The 22509-nt window shown below is 33.0% G+C and overlaps 1 protein-coding gene across 5 annotated transcripts in view; it reads left to right on the forward strand.

Annotated features, from left to right (window-relative positions):
* Positions 1-21824, forward strand: part of LOC143254947 (axin-1-like) — a 46519-nt gene extending 24695 nt beyond the window's left edge. For 4 of the 5 annotated variants that reach the window (XM_076509861.1, XM_076509858.1, XM_076509860.1 and 1 more), the window contains 11 exons: positions 5280-6352; positions 7407-7559; positions 9056-9167; positions 10926-11066; positions 11351-11734; positions 12703-13019; positions 13568-13708; positions 14039-14314; positions 14853-14951; positions 16931-17122; positions 18675-21824. In XM_076509861.1, coding sequence (XP_076365976.1) covers positions 5349-6352; positions 7407-7559; positions 9056-9167; positions 10926-11066; positions 11351-11734; positions 12703-13019; positions 13568-13708; positions 14039-14314; positions 14853-14951; positions 16931-17122; positions 18675-18801 — 2946 coding nt within the window. In that variant the 5' untranslated portion in view covers positions 5280-5348 and the 3' untranslated portion in view covers positions 18802-21824. Of the gene's footprint in view, positions 1-1426; positions 2449-5279; positions 6353-7406; positions 7560-9055; positions 9168-10925; positions 11067-11350; positions 11735-12702; positions 13020-13567; positions 13709-14038; positions 14315-14852; positions 14952-16930; positions 17123-18674 lie in introns of those variants that run through there. The other variant, XM_076509859.1, reaches the window with a different exon arrangement.
* The last annotated feature ends 685 nt before the right edge of the window (positions 21825-22509 follow it).

Genomic DNA, 22509 nt, shown 5'->3' on the forward strand with positions numbered 1-22509 from the left:
CAAGTTAAAATATACAGTAGCTAGTCAAAACCAAGGTGAACTGACGCATTTATACTGACATCTGTCGGAATATGTTTGTTTTATACTTGTTAATACCAATTAATAAGTGATAAATATAGCATTGTGAATACTTTTGTTTTAGATGGTGCTTTTGAAGATAATTAACGTACAGTTGGAGTGCCAGACGTGATCTATATTTATAGATACCTGGTACCTGGACTGTGAATTTGGGGGTTTCTGGCTCGCGTCCCGTTGCGTAGAAGAACCGCACTCCTGGGCTCTGGGTGCTGTATAAGTGTGACCAGTAAATCCTGTTATTCTGTCATGCAAGAATGCCAGAACAGTTGGTGATGGGTGCTGTTGGCCAACTGCTTTCCTTCATGTGTCTTATTTCAAAAGTGGAAACAGTTGTGAGAAGGTAGCCTGTTGTGTAACTTTTTGCAAACATTATAAAACAAACAAATCGAAAATTCGTGGTGCAACCCGTACGTTATTTACTGATTCCCGCAAGTCGCAGTGCACACAGTATATAAAACGTCGGTAAGATATAAGTAGATGTTCTTTGTAGAGAAAAACATCATTAGTTTTTTTTTGTGTGTGCATGCGTTAATACGGATTAAAACCACTTATTTCGTCGGATTTAAACAAGTGATATAAGCCATAAAAGGTGTTGCAAATCTAAATAATTTCCATCATTCAATTTCTAAAAGCTCGGCTTACTTTCTTGCGGGTTACACATTTTTTTATTGTAAGATGTTAAACAAAAAACAACAGTTTTGTGCACTTTTAAAATTCTCAAACGTTTACGACCCACTTCTGTACGTTAGAGAAGTTTTTTTCTCTCTTTTCATCTGATGTTATAATGCGGGGTTTGTCGGTTAATATCAACTTGTTTTATGCTGCGAAAGAGCCCCTCCCGGTGGCTCAGCGGAAAATATGAGAGCTTATAACATTAAAATTCGGGTTTCGATACTTGCGTTGAGCACAGTACTGGTAGCCTTGCGTTTATAACACCAAAATGTTGGAAAAAATTAAAACGTTGATTACATACTCTCATGTTGGATAGAATTTACATTTTTAGGTTTATTAGTCACTACTCGAAATGCACGTGCAGTTTTTTAAAACGCCCAACTTTTCCCGTGTCGTATAATGTACCTTCACTGATCGATAACTGTTGTTGAACTTTACCAAGTCATACAGGAATTACTGTCGACTAAAGTCCTGAACTGATCGGTCACTTTCAGGTGATTTGTAGAATGTTAGTTGTGGGATTCTTATGCTAGGAAAAAAAAGAGAGAGAGAGAACATTATAGGGTGATTTAAAAAGCTGGTAGGTTTAATGCACGAGTCCGAAACTTCTACTGTCGCCGGAACGGTTCAGTGATCTTGCCTGCTATGAGTCAGCATGCAGGTAAAGATTACGGGGCGATGGAATGTTGAAAAGTGTTGGATTTGTTCATCTCGAAGTTTTGAGTACGTACAGTGCCGCTGGGATGGGCCAGTGGCGCGTGAAGTGTGTGTTGGAGAAAAGAAACAGAACAAGGAAAAACATTTCCACGGTTTCATTTCTAGAGGGACAAACAGACCTTCTCGAATCATCCAATTCAACTTTGTGTGGTAGGTTCCCGCTATGAAAGTGGTTAGTGGAAAATTTCTGAGACTTATATGTGGGAGGCTTAGAAAAAGAACTGTAGTTATCCAACCACGACAAGTTTTGGTACCCCGCAGCATCCCTGCCCCTCTTGAGGGGTCGGGTTTTCTTTCCTCAGAAACTCGCGGACAGGTTGAGTCCACTGATTATAGTTAGCCGAATGGTTCTTCTCGCGGTGGGGTCTGAAAAGTGGATCCATGCGCACGAGCGGGCCTCTCCTCTTTCAGGAACGTTAGCCCCCCGGGCACTACCATCCCGTGATCCTGCCTTTGTGCTTACTTTATTCCGTTTTTCTCCCTTCAAACTGCTTTTTACCTTCTAACGGCTAACTTGAGAAGCTACTCCCTAATTTATAAAGCGACTTTTTTTGATAACTTTTATTCTGCTACAGCAATAGGACGTGGAGCTCGAGACAGCTCTGCATGCGCGTAATATTTTGTATGTACCCTGAACCACGCTAGAAAAAGATATTAAGTGTAGAATTACTGTTTCAGCCCTAGTTTCACGAACCAGTGAAAGGAATTTGAATAGCTCAACAGGAAAGATCGACTAAGAGCTCGTGAACGTGCTGTAGGACTGTTTTCCTTACCATTCTTGTTACAGTGCCTCGTTCAATATTCCTAGTTACTGGCTTTCTTTTCTCTAGTTTATACGTAATCATCTACATGGGGCTCAAGTGGGGAGGAGAGCCATTGCTTGTAGTAGTTATACTCTAGAGATAGACGGATCGTTAAGCGCAATGGAAGGATTTACAAGAGCACTTGTGTTACGCTGGAGCAAGTCCAGCTATTGACTAGGTATGTATGAAGTTTTAAAATGTAATTTTTGCATGTTAAGGGGATACGACTGGAAATAGCGCTATCGATCTTTCAACGTGCGCCCCAGTAAACGAAACGAGTGTACAAGTATAAACGTCAGATAATTGTGTAAATTCCAGTGTAAATATGTATCGAAATTGCACGATTGCATAATTGATCTGTCGGGGTTATTAAATGGCAAATTTTACGTCACAAAGACGCTCGTGTTTTCCTATGGCTGAATCTTTTCTTTTTGTTACGTGATACTAATATTTCGAAGTCGCGAGTAACGTATCGAAATCGTTGTAGGGCTAACTGCGAAAGGTTCTTTTATGTTTTATGTTATACAAATTTAAAGTACGAATTACTGATTGGAGTTAAACAGCCCACGATGTGTGTTATGCAGTGAGCCAGTGATAACGGACTATTTCTTGATTGGCTATCAAACAAGTTAATTTCTTTATCATTACGGAACACTTCAATTTAATATAATTAACTCATCTTGTATGTGACCGTATTCGATTACGTCACAGACGTTGCATAGCAAATAACGTCAAGGCTTTCGACATTTAGATGTTTGGTCTGTCAATGTGTAACTTGTGAGCTGTTTCAAACAGTAACTTGACCAATAGGAGAGGAAGTGACCAAACCAGTTAGAGTAGAGCCAATATTCTTGTCCAGTGAAAAAAACTTTTGCACTGAAGTAAAACTGGCATTTAGTGATATTTATCATAGATTTAATGCATAAAAATTACGAAATTTGGACATATAACGATCTCGTTTGAGGGATCAATTTTGTTTTGTTTTTCACTTTTCTATTCTCAAGTTCTTGTGAAATTTAAGCCATTTCTTTTTTGTATGTTGGTAAATTGTGATAAATACGAAAAATAAAACCTAAAAAGTATTTTTATAGTAATATATACATTGTGCAGCTGTGTTCTCAACAACAACCAAACCATCACTAGAAATGTTTGTTTCTGGAACCAATCTGATCCCAATTTCGGTGAGTCAGCGTTAAGACTGAGGGCTTATACCCTAAAAATCGGGTTTCGAGACGCATAGTGGGCAAAGCATAGATAGTTCTTTGTTTTGCTTTGCGCTTAACAACAAACATCTTAGAAGCTGTAACTTGTTCGTAACAAGTTACAAAATTCTCTTTCTTCATAACAGTAATTTAAGTCTCACTCATAGCCACAGTTATAACTTTTCACAATCTGTCTTTTTTCATAAGTTACTCACCTTTCACAGCTTAATAATATTTGTTCATAGCAATATTCACAAACATTTCACAATTTAATCTTTGTAAAAACAACAGTTACTATCGTCTCAGAACGTAATTTTTCTACAAAGTAACAGTTACTAACCCTAACAACCTTTGCACTTAGAAACTGTAACCTCTCACAACTTAATCTATGCTCATGGTAACAGTTACCAGCTTCTCAGAATTTCTGTTTATAGTTTGAGTGCTGCTTAAAGATAAGTTCATATGATGCTACAGAACAAATGATTCTAGTGTAAAATTAGAAACATTCTTAATACCTTTTAAACTGTGTAGAAAAAATCGTTACGTTCCAGCAAAATGTTTTTTTTTTGTTTTTTTTATCCGTACAGGAACAAAGAGGTTGAACTTCACGCGGGATTTTTTTTTGTACTCGTGTATGCAAAGCTGTAAGTGGCAGTGAAAGTTTTTGCTTGAATATTACGACAGGTGCTGGAAGAGAGGGTAGAATATGAGGGGGGGGTTGTCGGTACTATAGGTGTGAAGTGGGCAGCGGCAGTGTATGGGCCAAAGGGCGTCTCCAGCTTCGTGAGGAGGTCTGTAGTGTTGCCGGGTTTTGACTACTCTGTAATTATGCTGGCTTGCCGACTAGTATCGAGATTACTTTGTTGGCGGCTGTCCGGAGGCCTAGACATGACACCACGTGGGAACCCCGCCACAGCTGTGTTAAAGACTTAGTGGGTGAGGGAGTGAGTTGCCAGTGGTGAAACAAGGAATTACTTCTACACTACGATCCGTGGCTGGTTATACGATGGACACAAATTACCATTTGTGCTATTTACTTGTTATCATAATGTTTGTTTTCTTTCTGTGGCATAGTTTTACACACACATTTCATATTCAAAGGTTATTTAAGATGAATTAATAAAATGCTTGTCCATTTGAATGTGAAATGTATGGTTTGACGTCAACTTGATTTGATTTTGAAATGTAACTGTTAGCATGGTAATACGTTTTTATCTTTTTTCCATATGTGAATATGGTCGTCTCATGAACGTGGAAACCTGATATAGCCTTTTATTTACAACAGTAACTTCTAGATCTGTATTTATTTGAGTTTCTTTTGGTTTAATACACATTTGGATTTATAAAATATTATGTAAACTTAACATTTGCTATTGTATATTAATTATTTCTAGCCAGGGTCTTTAAAACTTTCATATGGAAACTAAAACCAGAACAATACATCACTAAATGACAAGGATATTAATTGGACGTTAGTGTAGAATATGTTATCAAGTTATTTCACTAAGTTAGTGTAAGTTGAATGATTGTCATACTCTTGGGGAGGTATCGCTTGTAAAAAGTTATTTTCGCAAACTTGTTTTAAGATGTTTTAACTGTAATAAAGCAAACGGTGTGATGTTCTCATTTTGTAGGTTGTGATGTTCTTTTCGCAGACGATAAAACAAACCTTTTAAACAGCTCAATTTCCAGATTTCTTTGTTTGCTTATATGAAAAGTGTGTTTTATTTTAAAGTACCAAGTTTAGTTAAGAACAGAGGAAATATTTAAGAAAACTGATTGATTTAAGAAAAAAATAATTTTCTAGCCTTGGAATGGAGTTAAAATGATGAAGGCAAGCAGAACCAGTGAGAGACATGGTGGATGGTGATACAGAATGAGTGGTGATGTGCATGGTTTAACTCCTCTCAAGCCCGGTGAAGGGAAAGTGATTCATCATCCAGTGAGGTCCCCTGCAGATGGAGAGGATAATGAGATCCACACAACACGGAGTGAAGTGCATGAAAAGTCCACCCACAGAAACAACGATAAAGATGTTGGATCAGTGTGTGCTGGACAGTGGACTTCGTCAAAAAAAGTTAATGTTCATAAAGGCAGCAAATATAAAACTATTGAACTTCAAAGGGATTTCAGAGAAGGGGGTTGTGAATTCTTTCACCCAGTATTTGGGTGTAGCTCTCATGAAGTGCGTGATCAACATGAGGACTATGTTTCATTAAGTGCTGATGTTACACCACCATTTTCAAGAAGTGGAACCCCAAGTTACCTCAAGTGGGCCGAGGATCTACAGTATCTCTTGCAGGATCTGGAAGGTGTGAATCTCTTTAAAAGATATCTAACTCAGGATAAATGTGCAGATAGCTTGGACTTTTGGTTTGCCTGTGAAGGTCTTAAGAAAGCTAGTGCCACTGATGTAAACTACATTCAACAAGTGATTAAGTTAATATATAAAAAATTTATAAGATCTAGACTTATAGAAATTAAACCTGAAACTAGAGAAGAAATAGCCAGTAAAATTGAAAGTAAAATGGGACTTGATCAAACAATCTTTGATGATGCTCAAAAAAACATTGAAGATATCATGACAAGGACAACATATCCAAATTTTCTTAAATCTGAAGTGTACCTTCATCATGTTCAGTTTATGCAACAAAATGTCCACCTGGGATCACCCAAACATGCAGAAGGTTTGGAATCTATCAGTGAAAACAGCAGTGATATCTCCAGGCAAGGACTGGATATTTTACCCACATTACATGAAGATGCTGAAATGCATGACAGTCAGAGTCAAGAGGCAATACCTTTTACCAGGGAAGTGTTGAAGCAACGGTCCAGAATAATGGGAAATGTACTTCACAATCAGCCAGAAGGGCAGGCTGGGTATGTTTTTTTCAAGCTTGACATTTATTGATAACCTCTGCATTAAATTATCTTGTGTTCACATGTATTAAATCATTATATTTTGTTTTTATTTCATGATATATTTTTGAGAAAGAAAAGTAATTTAATTTTGTTTTTTTTTTCTTGATTGTTTTGCAAGGGTATTTTTTTAAGGGGTCATAATAGAATAACTTAACCCTATCAGTATCTTTTCTCCTCCCAGTATCTTTTCTTAACCTAAATTGCATCTGTGCACAACCTACAACCAAAATAAAACTTGGGTTCCACTGCTAACCTGAAAAAACAAAACAAACAACAACAACGAAAAACTGCTTTCTTAGCCTGAATCAGATCGGGAGACCATCTAAAACCTGAATAAAACTTGGGTTCCACTCCAATCCTGAATAAAATCTGAACACTTTTCTAAACCTGAATAGAAACTGGACAAACCTGAATCAAATTTCCATGCAATTTAAGACCTGAATAAAACTTGGGTTCCACACCTAACCTGGATATTTAAAAAAAAAAAAAAACTGAACATGTTTTCAAACCTAATTATTTTATCCAGATGTAGAACATAGAGGTACATTATAAAATGTAAATTAAAGCCATGTTTATGTTTTTGGTGCATATCTTAAAATTATGATTTCTTTTTACGTAAGGTAAAGTTAATGACAATTCTTGGCTTTAGTATAATATGTGTACTTCATAAATAAACAGTATTTCTTATCTGTGCTATAACATCAAGTTCTAATTCTTACAGGCTGCTTGGCTAACTTTTTTTTATTGAACTTGTTAAGTTGAAATTCAAGTTTTGTTTAAATATTTCCTTTTGGATTCATAATTCATAAAGTGTCACTGGTACTTGTTGTATGACTATCTAGAAAAAAAAATGGAATTTTATAAGATGAAAGGTAATGGTTAACTCAGACTGCCTATCCTTGATTCTTGAATTTGGGTTCTTATAAGTTTTTTCATGAGTTTGTGCCTGGGAAGCTATAACTGTAAGACAGAGGCTAAATACATTTAACAACTGTTGCCCTTTTTTTAACAGGCACTACCTACATGGAACAAGTCGAGTTCCTAAACCTTACCACATGAAGTACTCAACTGTTATCCCAACCTCTGTCCAAGATAGTGAACTTCAAAGCCTGTCATCAGATGCACAAACTGATGATACAATGTCCTTGACAGATAGCAGCAGTGTGTAAGTAAAATTCCCTATATACATGCTTATAAATGTCTTAAACATTAAAATTCACATTAAAATCCTTCAGTTCATAACTGTTAAAGAACAGTCAATCAAGTTCATAACTGTTATCTAACTCTTGTCTTATCTAGTTGAACAAGCTACCACTAAGTTACTGTACATACCCTGCCAGTAATAAAATGTAATGAAAAAAAAACTGACAAAAGCTGTTGATTCTTAATATAACTAGCTCCAAGTCTCTTCTAGAACTTGTACAGCTCACTGTTTCTAAAGTAGTCAATTATTCAGTTGTAGTGAAAAGTCATTGCTTAGAATTTTAGCCAAGAAACCATGTGTACAACAAATAATTTTCCCAATTTTTAAAATGTTAATCACTGGACATTTTAGTGATTTAACAGTACCTCTATCTTATGTTTTTTTTTAGTTTCTCCTAAAATATGACATTTCTGTTGTACATTTTAGATTTTCTTATTTTAAAACTTGCAACATATTTAACTCAGACTCAGTGTTTAGGTCATCGTTTTGTGTTGTAAATTATGACAATGGGTTAAACATAAAAACATTTCCTGAAAGATAATACTTTTGTTAACCCTACATATAACTGTGTGATATATTTAGTTCCCAAAAAAACGTTTATTTATTTTCATGTAACAGCATTGCTGTAGGAAGCAGTTTGTGGAATGGTAAGGCTAGTATCATATTGCCATTGATATGTCCCCGGAAATTGTTTGAAACTTTAATGCAATGAGATTGACCCTTGAGCCATTTTAACTACAAATACTGTAATGTATTGATTTAAAATCAGCAAGTTTTAATGCTTCTACATTTTTACTGCCATAGTAAGTAACTGCCAGGCAAAGGAATGCAGCTGTTAATTATTTGTTTTTAAGATATGTACAGATATTGTTATTGGAATAAAAGCAACTATTATCCTGTCAAAAACCTTCAACATGGAAATTACATCATAAAATTTGTTCTGCACAAACGTATCTGCTATATTGTGGTAGCATTTCTTTCTCCTTAATAAATTATTCAATTACTTTATTATTTAATTTTATTTTTAATCATATCTTTTAGAATAGTAGTCCACTGTGCTAAGAAATGTTTTGATTTGAGGATATAATTATTTGCCAGCAATAGAATGCACTGGCAGTCATTTACCATGGCACTCAAATGACCAGAAGTAAATTGTCATGACACCAGTTTTAAAACCACAAGTTGTAATTATATATGCCATGTTAAAGTGGTCAGATCTTGTCTTGGCTAGCCTTTCTGCTTCCTATGACCCCCAACAGTATAGTTATAACAATAACATTTTTGAAGGTATACCATATGCATTTTCTAATAGTGGAAAAAAAAACAGTATCAATGTAACTTATTAAAGATAAAAATGTTAATATATTTTTCTTTTGGAAAAATGTTAATTATTTGAGCTTCACGTTTATTATTTTCTATGATGTCATTTTAATGTTCTATATACTTTCTTTTTTCAGTGACTGTGGACCTACTTTACCTTCGAGAAGTCAACTAAAAAGACATCAACAAGCAATGAAGAAAAATGCCAGTTTAAACAGGGATTTTCTAGCCCATCAAACCATAATACCTGTATGATTTATTTATATTGAAATTGTCATTGCTTTTTAAAGTGAGCACACGCACGCACACACATGCAGAAAATACCATTAGAATTTTTTTTTGTTCATTTCCAATTTCTAACCATTGAATAAATACTCATTTCACCAAGAAATATTTTTTACAGTATAAAATATTTTTTAATCACAACAAATATTTTTTACATATTTTGATTAATTAGTTATTTGCTATAAATTCAATAACTTATGGTTTATAGATGTTTCTTACATCACATTCATAAAACATTTTTGGGCAAAAAATTAACCCTAAACTGACCTCATCTTTTTAAAGATACCTCTCAAAATTAACTATGCCCTAATTTTGTGTTCATGATTGTAATAGTTAGAGTTCTCAATTACATACAAATCACACAAAAACAATTTAAACAAAAATACTATATTTTGCATTCAACCCTATTTGCATAGGTGGAGGTCAAAGTATGCATTACTGCAAAGTTGTACTGAGTGCCATTCGACATGGTTTTATGCAGCTGATGACAGACTTGCTAATATTTTCTGTTATTCTATATTACTGATTTTACAATGGTTCAGTTTAGAGTAAAGAAAATTACAGTATACAGGAATACTGTAAAAAAAACTGTAGATATGTATGTAGGAAGTCATGGAGATTATGTAAATGGTACAATGGACTAAAATATTTATTACTCACAAAAACGTCACAGTGAACACCAATTTCTAAGAGCTCGAGTGATATTGGTATTTCATAGATATACCTTATTATAAAAACATTAGTGATATATATGATTTGTTGTGTATGACAGACTTGTACAGTTAACTGAAAGTTTGTTTTCCCCATTTTCTGAAGATACACTTTCCAAGTTTAATGTTACTTTTCCAGTACGACGTTGATATAATGGATTGGTCTTGTGCACATTTAGTTAAATTAATTTTAAAATTAATGTTGGGAGTTTCCCCCAATACTTTACATAGAAAGTGATTTAAATAAAATAAAACCTTATAACACAAGCATTTTCGAAAGGTTGACCTTTCTTCTTGAGGGACAAAATGGGAGTGATGTATAGAGAGGAAGTTTAGTGACATCATGAAGGTCATCCAGTTTTCCAGGAAATGTTTATTTCATTATGTACTATTGTAAGCGTCTTGTTTCCGGTACAGAATAGTCAATGGCAAGAGAGTACGTAAAAAGGTGTTGGAGATATTCTACTTTAGAAATTGCTAAAACTATGTTTATTAGTGTTTTAAGTAAAATAAAGGTGCCACCTGGAGACTTATTGAAAAATGTGTTACACTAAAGAATTTATAAAAAACAGGTATGAAAAATTATCTTAACTGAAATTTTTTAAAAGTTACTATTAATTTTTCATATCACATAAAAATATCAGCAAAGAATAAAGTTATTTTTCTTTTTCTGACAGAAATGGGAACAGTGAACAGACATCGCTGATTCCAGGACCTATATTAATACCAAAACATAAAGTGATTATGCTAATAAATGTTTTTGCTCAGGTTTTTACACTGAATGTTGTAACAAGGGAAAACACAAGTAAAGAGTGGTATAAAAAAACATATATTGAGGGTTAAATTTCATGAAAAGGAAATGCAGTCTTAAATAACTCTGGGCCTGGCTTTAGCTTTTAATATTATGCATGAGTACTAGTATAATTATGTAGTATTTGTAAGTAAGAAATAGGTTTAACTTTATTTCAACTTGAGTTACTAAAGTTTTTTGTTTTGTTTTTTTTATCCTCAGCGAACTCAGCGACCACCAAAGGAATTTATCAAGCCCATGCAAGCAGAAGCTTTTGCAGCACTTTTAACCCAAAAGTTACTCCAAGTTAAGAAAGAAAGAGAAGCCCAGGAGAAGATTGAAGAGTCTATTCGAAAACTGGAGGTACTATTCTATCCTAAACTTGGAGGCACAGGCTTTTTTGTTCTTTGTCTACATTTAGTGGTTTTGTTAACAGCAGAGTTGGGTTGTATGGTAACTCATCTGAAAGACCATTTTTAATTCCTGGTTTTATTTTAAGTTTAACTGTAAACTTGTACTCAGTTTATTTGTGCTTACACATTTTTGCTTGAGTTAATTTCTTGTGAGTGAATTCTTGTCTATGATTGTTCTATTCCTTGACTTACTGAGATCACTAGTAGAGATAATTTTTTAAATTGCATTTATAGATAGAAGAAGAGAGAACACAATCTTGTGATATCAGTTTCCAGTCTTCGGTAAGTAGGTTTGCAGGTATTCCTTCTCAACTTCTGTCAGCAGCCATGAAAGAAAAGCAAGCAGTTACAGAGGAAAATGACCAGTCAATTTTGGACCAACATGTGTCAAGAGTATGGAATGATTCAGCACATCAAACTCCAGGTCAACTTTCTCCTTCACCAATTCCTTTATCACCTCCACTAGAAAGGCGAAGGTCTAGCGTGCCGGGATCATCAGGGTTTATTCCAATGATGGCTATGAGGTTGTCTACTTCAGGTTTAAACAGTGGAGGCCTCTATGTCAGCCCTTATCAATCTCTTCATTCCCATCACAACAGCTTTGGCCGTCCCAGAAGGGTACGTGTTAAGGCTCTAAATATTTAAGAAAACTGGGGAATCAGTACAGTTGGACTGAATTATAAGTTAAAAGTTTATTTAATGTTACTTAAGCATCATGTTATTTAATAAACAACTGCAGGTTTGCACATACTAAAAGTACTGGTGTTTGTCCATCTTAATTTTATGGCATTGCCATAGTCTGTAATTACTTAGTTATTATGATACAAGTATGGAATGTGTGAAACTGGTTCAGTCTCCACTGTGCTCATTTCTTGCTATTGTTAGTTCCAGTGGTGAACATAAAGTACTTTGTTTATGCCACAATGAACAAACTGTGATTGAATAGCAAGTGTTTTAAGTTGAACCATAACTATAATTATAAATACACTTTTAAACAGTTTTTGTAATGTAAGGACCTAAATTAAGTTAATATTTCAAAATTCAAAACCAGGTTCAGCATTTGTTCATAATTATTGGCCAGTAAGGATTTTTTCTTTTAGAACTTTTAATTGGTGTTTCAAAGTATTTACTTTTTCATGTCAGAGAAGAGAGTTTGGAGCATATTTTTGTTTTGAAATGGAAATGTGTGTAAGTTATATCAATCATCTCAATTTCTGATGTTAATATAAACTCAGTTGTACATAATCCATTAAGATGTTTTAATACAATTAAGTAGGTTTATTAGATGTTAAATACTTAAGTTGTATGAAATAAATTTAAAAGTTGATAAAGTGACTTCTCTAGTTTGTTTTTCCTTAAAAAGATTAAAATGTGAATGTTATGTAATTGTGTGAAAATTCCACAAGATATGAATTTTCTTAAATTACTGCAGCATTGTAGTAAAAGTAAAGAAACTATATTATCTTTTTCAGTTTCTCATTTATGGGGACTTTCTCCAGAATTAGCTGGTATTGTTTTTATACATTATATTTAATCACTTTTATGGAGTGTGTGTGTGTAATTTGTTTTATTTTTTTGTCAACTAGGACCGGGATGTATGCTCGAGTGATAGTGGAACAGTTCACGATTTCACTCCTGAAAATGAACCCACTAACTTCCCTAGTTTTCCCTTACACATCCATAAACATGTTCACCATCACCATCCAACAATGTCTAGAGGAACATTACCAGAACAGTTCACTACAGCTCCTGTGGAGCACCAGCAGATCCGGAGGTCAAAGGATACGTCTCGAAGATCAAGTAATAAGAGGTTATCAACCAATGACTCCAGCAGTAGTTGTATTGACAGTGGTGTCAGTGTAGCGTGTGATCCAATCCCACCCACCATGGCTTCTAGTGAACGGTAACAATGCAATTTTAGCTCAACTGCATATATTCAATTTGTAATTATAATATTTGAAAGTTTGGTCATAAGATGTCAATAAGGCTATAGAATTTATACTCCAGTATTTCAAGACTGGTAAGAAATGAAATAGGATTATATGATTCTTTAATGAATTGAATAATAAGATTTTAGTACACAGAAGAAGAAGAAAAGTTTATCAACATGTTGATTTAATATAGTTTCATTAGTGAGGCTTTGTAAATATTTTGTGAAAACTAGTTTGAAAGCATGAAAAGTTACAGATTATTTTATATATAACTTTCTAATTTATAAATACCTTTCTGATACTTCAGTAGTTAGATTCTTGAAATTTTCCATTGAATAATCTCATTTATGTGATTTTCTTTCATATTAGTCACATTCAAATCACACATATACAGGATTTTGCTTTCTAGTAATATAAACACAAGAAGGAAAATTAGTAGAAAGCTAAGAGACCAGTTATTCTATACCATGAAATATTAAACACAGACTGACAGTACTGTAACTTCTCTTTTTGTTCTTAGGGTTTATCACTGGATGATGGACAATGAGAAATACACATCTCATGGTCACGGCCCAGATTCAGAAAAAGATTCCTCCTCAAAACATAAGAAATCAAATCGTTCTACGTTGTCTACGACTTCTCCAATACCGTGTCGACAAAGGTTAAGAATAAATATATTTTTAACACAGTTGTGTGATAATGTTAATTTCATGATTTTTTTTCTTTTATGTCATTGTTGGATGTAATTGTTTTTTTGAAACTTCCCATGTGTCTGTGAATTTTTATCTCCAGTATAGGAGTGCACGGCATTTTCCTTACATTATAATCTGATCTAAATATACATTTTATTATTTAGAAAGCTAAGAGTAGTATGGAATTTATAATGTGTGTGTGTATGGCCAAAGATTTCAATAAGTGGATTTCCCTCTGAAAATGTATTGTTTATTACATCTCTGAGAGTGAAATTATTCCTCCATTATGTTTTTCATAGCAACTCCAAAAAGTCACCAGCATACAATATTCCACGTTCAACCTCCACAGAACGAGGTGGGCCTCCTTCTCTACATTTGCAAAGCAGTATTTCTTATTCCAAATCATCTAATCCCCATATCCCAACTCATCCTTTCCCCTGTGGGGTACAGCCTACCCAGCCCATTGCCCTAGATCCTTCCATGCCAATACTTCCTCCACCTGATACAGCCACACAACTTCTTGAGGCAAAGCGGAGGCTGGAAGATGAGGCTCGTTTTAAATCTGGTAAAACAAAGTAAGTTCGTAATTTAAGTACAACACCCGTCTTTGTTAAATCTGGTAAAACAAAGTAAGTTCGTAATTCAATTACGACGCCGTCTTTGTTAAATCTGGTAAAACAAAGTAAGTTCGTAATTCAATTACGACGCCCATCTTTGTTAAATCTGGTAAAACAATGTAAGTTCGTAATTCAAGTACGACGCCCGTCTTTGTTAAATCTGGTAAAACAATGTAAGTTCGTAATTCAAGTACGACGCCCGTCTTTGCTAATTGTTTATAATACAATCTGAAAATAATTTTAATCTGTCTTGGTCATTGCATTTAGAAATTAAAACTTTTTTTCTTTTATAAAATGTTATTTCTTTTTAAAGGTATCATCTGTGGATAAATTAATAGTAATGTTATGTGTTTTGCATGTTGAATATACAAATGTTTTTTTGGAGGGGTCAAAATTAATCAAACTGGTTTCATTTAGTTTGTCACAAATGAATCCAATATTTATATTGTTTAATAACAACATACCTAAATTTTTGACAATGACGTTTTGTTAACAGAACAACCTCCTCAAGGGATAAACAAGGTCACCAGGATTCGGGTCGAGGCAAATTTCCTGTCAAAAATTTTGACATTACAGAAGATTCTGCCAACCCCAGGTACAACAATATATAAAAAAAAAAATTCTTATGTCATCGATATTTGAAACTGCTTTTACTCTAAACAAAGGCTAAAAGAATAATAATAATAATAATAGTTATTGTAACATTAATAGTATCATTGAATCTTCTTTAAACTTTATTTACCCAACTGAAATAAAATCATACTATTGATCTAGCTTGTATTAGTTGAATATGGGTATATGCAGTTAAGATAATCTGAATTAACATGCAGTCTGTTATCAATACTGATTTGAAGAATGACGTGTAAATTATTCATCCAGTTATATCAGTCGGAAAACCTTTACTGGTTATTAGTTTTGTCACACGTGGAGAGAAAGTTCATATAGAATACAGAAATCATGGGTGTTTAACATACTATATTCAAGATTTATTATTTAACAGCTTTTCCAAAGTAGTCTGAAAAATTCAGTATAGATTCATTTCATATTTGCTTTGATATTAAATAGTAAAAATTTATATTTTTAAAATGAAGTGTACATCATGTTACAATTCCACTTGGGTTTCCTTTGTTTTGAATTTCATGCAAAGCTACATGAGGAACTGTCTCTGCACTATCCATCCCTACTTTAGCAGTCAAAGACTAAAAGGAAGGCAGGTAGTCATCACCACCCTTTTCGAACTCTGCAGCTACTCTTTATTAATGAATAGTAGGATTGACTGTCACATTATAAAGCCCCCATGACTGAAAAAGTTAGCAGGTGGGATGAGGATTTCGAACCTGCGACCTTCAGGTTACGAGTAGAGCACCCTAACCACCACCTGTCAATGCCTGGTCTGTACCAGAAAGAACATTGAATAAAATAATACTGAGTATTTTGTTTCACAGGGGGTGTATTTTTATAACTAAACTTTTGTTACATTTTGCAATTAATAGTATCATTCATCAATTACAACTCTCATTGTAGGGTAAGATGTTTTTGAATTTCATGCAAAGCTGCATGGGGTCAATCTGTGCTAGCTGTTCCTAATTTAGCAGAATAAGACTAGAGGGAAGGCAGCTAGTCATCGCTTCCCACCTCTAACTCTTGGGCTACTTTTTTTACCAACAAATAGTAGGATTGACCCTCAAATTATAATGTCCCATGGCTGAAAGGATGAGAACATTTGGTGGGATGATGATTTTGAACCTGTGGACCCTTATGTTGCATGTTGTACTCCCTAACCACCTCAGATATAACAAGCATAATTAAATTAGTTTTGTTTCTGTTAAATCAGGTTTTTGTTAATATGTTGTATACAGGAAACCTAAATAACATTAAAGGATTATTTAAACACTGTTTTCATGATACTTAATGCAATGATGAACTAATTTTTCAAAATGTAAGCTAATGACAAAAGTTCTATTACCACCTAACTTTTAAAGTTTCATCATTTTATATTACATTGATCCTTAATATAAAGTGATGATAACAGTCATAAAATAACATTACACTGCAGCAGTACAAGGTGGATGTGCTTTGTTGTCAGTGGCAGTTGTTCCAAGCTGTGGCTTCATTTCATTATCAATACCAAATTGCTTTGTAAGCTATAAATGTTTTGGAACTTTTTTTTAAGTAGCATAAGGTTTTTGCTTTAGTATCTTTTGAATAATATTGCAAAAAGTAGCATACCATGAAAAGTAAGCATAGATACTTTCTTTGCCTTTCTTACTGTAGTAAGCATCCCAACCTACTTTTTAATTAAAGTATGGTCCATGAGTGTCAATTTGCTTAAATATTTGTTTTTATATTACCAAAAAAATTTTATTTAAGATAAAATTGGAACCAAGGATGTGAAAAACTGGGTATGGGAGGTTCTGACACACACCCAGACATAAAGGATGTATACAGTGTACATAATACAAATGTTTTGGGTTTTATGAAGTTTGGCACCTCAATTTTTCAAAGTTTTTCATGAATAAAGTTTCAAAGTTAAATTATCTACTAAGTTTTATGTAATTTCATTTTGTCTTGTAGCTTAAGGAAGTCCAGCAAGAAATCTTCGCCACCTACTCATCATGCTATTTCTCTACCCATGACTCCCAGTGATGTCACTGTCATTGGTTATTGTTTCTCTGGAGAATCTGTGCCTTACCGAACTAAACTTTTAGGAAAAAATATTACACTCAAACAATTTAAAACTCTTCTTAGCAAAAAAGGAAATTATAGGTAGTTCTATTTTTCATACAAATATTTAACTATTAAAAAACTAAGTTTAGGTTTAAAGAATAGATCTGTTATTTAGTTGTTAATTTAAGTTGTTTATTATTTTATATTTTTTCTTCAAAACTTTTGTGTGGTATGAAGACTGAACTTATTTACAATATAAATAATTTATTCAGGACCTTTTTGTTTTTGCAAAGTTGTTGCTTGTATGTAGTATGATTATTGGAATTAAAAATGATGTGGATAAAATTATAAAATTTTCTGGTTTTAATGTGAAAAGTGATTCTAACAGTTGAAGTTGATGATGGATGTAAGTTAAGTTAACCAAAACCAGGCATACCTGTAGTCACCAGAACTGCAAAAGCTTGCTGTATTAGTGACAGCTATACACTTGAGTTTATGTTTCAGGGTTTTATTGTTTTAAAACACTACAGGAAAATACTGTTACAAATCCATGGTTGTAACTATGGTAATTTTGTCCATTTACACATAATGATGCTAAACCTAAATTAATAAATAACAAAGTTTACTGATTGTTTATTTTTAATATATTACTGCTGTAGACTTCATACTAAATGCAAGGAATAAATTGCAATAGTATGTCTGGGAAACAGTTTTTTTTTTTTTTTTTGCTTGGAGTTAAGCACAATGCTACACAATTAGCTATCTGTACTCTGCCTACCACAGATATTGAAACCCTGGTTTATAGTAATGTGATTCTGTAGACATACTGCTGAGCCATTGAAGGGGGGATAAAAGTTTTGGATTGGGAACATTTTCAAGAACAGTTTTCTCTCAGGTACAACATTTCTCATCTAGGGATTGTCCCTGTAAGAAGGGGATCTATGGTCATTTAGAATTATGAACAACTGCAAACTAATGTCTTTTTGTTTCTAAAAGAAAATTAATTTTTAAACTTGCCTTCATTTAGATACCCAAGTTTTTGTAGTTCTTAGTGTATCTGTATATGATTTATATTTTCTTTATCTAAACAATATTAGTTTTTCTATAAAACCTAAAATCTAAAATAATAATTTGAAAACAGTGGTTCTCAATCCATCAATGGTCAGCAGTGACACAGTGTGAATACCTTTAGTATGATAAAAATAAAAAAGTTTTCAGCTTATTAAATAACTAAGTGAGCTGTCCTGTATTTTCAATGTCTGTCAACAACCCTTTTAAACATTGATTGTGAATCTTGGATCAAAAACCCTGCTCTTAATAGTTATAAAATTTGTGATGGGTTTTGAGACATTATTCTTTAAATCAGCTAAAATTGCTATGATAATCATTGGAGTCTCACCAGAAGTTGGCAAAACTGGTCTTATTCAGAAATGAACACATTGTGTATGTGTTTTAATACAATATTGAAAGAAACAGCAGATATGTAAACAGATTTGTGCAGATAGAATTTGAACATCACTTGTAACCATTGTTTTTGAAACATACATGTTATTAAAAATTCTGTCTGTTCAATCAGAAGAAGAAACCTGAAATATTTCTCCACTACTAATGCAATGTTTGACCTCGGTAATGTTTTTTTTTTTCTCCATAGGTACTTCTTTAAGAAAGAATGCAATGAATTTGGAACTGGAGTTGTAAATGAGGAAATATCGGATGACAGTGAAGTATTACCTCTTTGGGAAGGAAAGATCTTTGCTACCATTAAATCAGTAGACTGAAGAGGTGTTTGTTTTGTGTCATGTACTGCAAAAATATTCCATTTTCACTCCTTGAAATGTTGTTTTGTAAATATTTTTTAACTTTGTAAAAACAAAGTTTGACTTTTGCAGTTACTACTGTAACTTCCTTGAGAGAAAAATATTAAAGATAATTATTTATTATTCTGATTTTTTTTTATCATAGTGAACTAAAATTTAAAAGTAGTTATCTTCTTTCAAGACATCAGTGATCTCTGACTCATGAAAGATATGCCTGTGAACAGAATAAAAATACTTTTTAATCTTTTTTTTTCATATTCTGGGGACTCTCCTGTAAAAATTGACATATCCAAAGTTTTATTTTTCTAAGTTTTGTGAAATGCTCAGTTACTTTAACATATATCAAACTCGTGAAAATAATACTCCTACGAATACATACGTGTATCTGTAAGTAAAGGTTTGAAATCTGAATGTATAATCAAGTATACATTGAAATTTTTTAAAGTTTTTGTAGTTACTACATTTTTATGTTTTATGTATTTATGTGAAATCAAGTTAAGGTATTAATTTTCATAGAAAATTCCATTTTAGACAGCTCAGTTGATGATATGGGTAACACTTATGCCTGGCTTAGTTTTTCTACTCTTAAACAGTCTAACAAGTATTAAAGAATCATGCCTCTTATTGTTGTTTTTTTTTAAATGTATCTATCTTTTCTTAAGTTTTTCATCACTGAAGTACAAATCCTGTAAGTTCTTTAACTGATTCAGAGTAATTTTTCAAACTGTTGGGAGAAAAATTTTAAACCGTAAATTTTTACTGTTGTCTGTTTTCTTGTTATTCTCTTTTTGAATATTTAGTTTTGCCTCTACTTTGTAGCAGCTATAAATGAAACAAAAACTGAATAATTTTCATACTTCCAGTACTAATTATATCAATTCCAAAGGTGGAAATTAGTTGCGTTTGTTTTTAATTGAATTATTCAACCATTACAGTATTTCTGTGTTATATTAGTTAAATGTGTATCTTACATGTGGTTACTTTGAAATACTATTAAAATGGTAAAGCAACAAGATTTAGTGTAATTCTTAAGTACTGGTAGATCGGTAAGTAATGTGTTTTTTTTTTTATTCAAGTTTTTTTCATTAATCTGGAAAAATTTCAGATAGGTGTATTATGTGGAAGTTTAAATCAAGATTCTTGTATTCTATTTACTTTTGAAGTTAGTATTAACAACAAGGATGCCAAAAGTTGGTCTTGTGACATTCACAGTTGAGTTTCTTAAGAGATTTTTTGGTTTCTGTTGTCATGCTAATTATATAAGTGTTAAAAGTACCTGAAGGTAAAGCAACTAAGATATAAAAAATAAATTGTTCAAATAAGCTCAGGAATACAATATTAATGTAACAGGGTTTTCTGTTTAATTACTAGATCAAAGAAATGTTCAATGTAAGGTATGTAACATATTTTAAGTGTTAAAAATTGGCCCCATTTTTGGTACTATATCATTCTGTAGGATATGCAAATAAATGAATGTTATACTGTTTGTACACATTGAAATAGGCACTTACTCCTTGTAGGGTTGTTGTTTTCAATGTTTTTTTTTTATCTCGCTGAAGCATTTTTTGTTATTATGGTGCCAAAAATGAAATCCATTTAAAGTTATTTAGTTTAATAGCAGTTTTTATATTTTGTTTGGATTTTAGTGACATTCAGGTATTCACTTAGTTATAATACAGGTAGTATTCACTTAGTTATAATACAGGTATCTTTTCAAACTTATCACTGATCTACCAGTACTTTTGAGGAGTGAAATGCAGACTGTCTTATATTTTTGTGTAAGCTAAGATATGCATATCAGTTGTTGCTTCCATGACTGAGCTACCATTTGGCTAATAGTAATAAATATACATTTGAAGAAGTAGTAATTTTTTCAGATGCATAAATGTATCTTGCATTTACTACTTTTACCTCATCTTCCAATTTTTGTTTTAAATAATTATTTATCAAACTCCCGCCAAAATAAAAGTTCAAATGGTAAGCTGTCAAGCTAGCAAAAAATTTTTATTATGTATGAAGTTAGTAATGCTTTTTGTGAATTATAAGTAAAATTCTGATGTTTTAAGTGTTAACAATTTAGTATTTTACAGGGTTGTCTGAAATCATTTTCTTATTTTCAAAATTTAATAGTTAACTAAGGAAATGTAACCATACAGTTTTCAATATTTTGTAGCCCATCTCAATCAGTTTTTATTGACATGTCAGTAGACTTCTATGTATGCATCATTAGTGGTTCTCAGCATATTTAAATAATATTTGATGTTAGTCTATGCTTTCTGCAACATATCCATAGTTATAACAGCACTGGAGTCGGTTATCTTGCTCTAGCTCTGCAATGTTTGTTACAGGTGTGCAATGCATGATATTCTTAACATACCCCCATACTTATCTTCTGTACTTATGTCTAGGGTTATACTTTACTAAAATTACTAATTTGATCTCTGCAAACCAAATAGTGTGTGTGTGGTAATACTAGCCACTGGAGTGAAAATAACTGTTTGAGCTGGGCTATAACACATTGAAAACTGTATAGTCATATGTCATTAGTTATTTAATTGTTAAATCTTGGAATAGGAAAGATAATTTTGGTTATCCTGTATACCATGAAGTTTTACAATTACAGGATCTACAAATATATTACTGTAGTGTGCAGTACTAAAATGGGAATATGGCAGCTGCTTTGTAAATAGGCATTGTGATGTATTACTTAAGACCTGTAATAATGTAAAAATTAGTGTCTATCAAAAAATTGTCCTTTGTAGATAAAAAAAAAAAATAGATGCTGTGCAAATTTAGCCTTACTGTAAATATAGAGATCAGATGTGTCTAGAAATATATGCAACTTGGTTTCTTCCAAGGTTTTGATTTTCTCAAAGCTAGAGTGGTGTTTTTTGGATTATATTTTTAATACAACAAATCAAGTAATTATCATGCTTCAACATGTAAATAAATAAACCATTAATTTGTTGTTTCTTAATATAAAACTCTTGGCATGTTGGATAATTGTGTTGTACAGCCTTGTGATGACAACAATGTGTACATGTCAATTGGTTGTTTTATAGAGTCTTGTAATAAGGTTTAAACATCAAAGAATGTGCACATGGTTGTTTGTAGTCTTATAATGTATTTACACATCAATACAAAGTGCTGATTTGGTTGTTTTGTAAAGTCTCATGATTTACAGTCAAGAGAAGTGCATGTGACCATGATTACAGGTGATTAAAATGTTAACTGTTGATATCACAACACAATGTTATAGAGGGATTACTTCATACATTCTTGTAATATTGACATTCCAACATGTGTGAAAAACCATAATGAAAGGACACAAACTGTCAGAAGATTTCAGATTAGATAAACTAATTTAAACACATTCATGCATCCTGTTCAGTTGCATCAATCATGCTCGCTCTTTCAGCTGTGGGGGTGTTATAATGCGGTGGTCAATCCTACTATTCGTTGATAAAAGTAGCCCAAGAGTTGGCAGCAGGTGGTAATGACGAGCTGCCTACCCTCTAGTCTTACACTGCAAAATAGGGACGGCTAGTGCAGATAGCCCTCGTCTAGCTTTGAGGAAAATTCAAAAACAAACAGTTTCATGGTGTCATCTGGTAGGAAAATGGGTCAACACCTACACAACCCTAGAACTTGGATGCAGGTGATCAGGAA

Source organism: Tachypleus tridentatus, chromosome 7, assembly GCF_004210375.1.
Source record: "Tachypleus tridentatus isolate NWPU-2018 chromosome 7, ASM421037v1, whole genome shotgun sequence".
In the NCBI taxonomy this organism is placed as follows: Eukaryota; Metazoa; Arthropoda; class Merostomata; order Xiphosura; family Limulidae; genus Tachypleus; species Tachypleus tridentatus.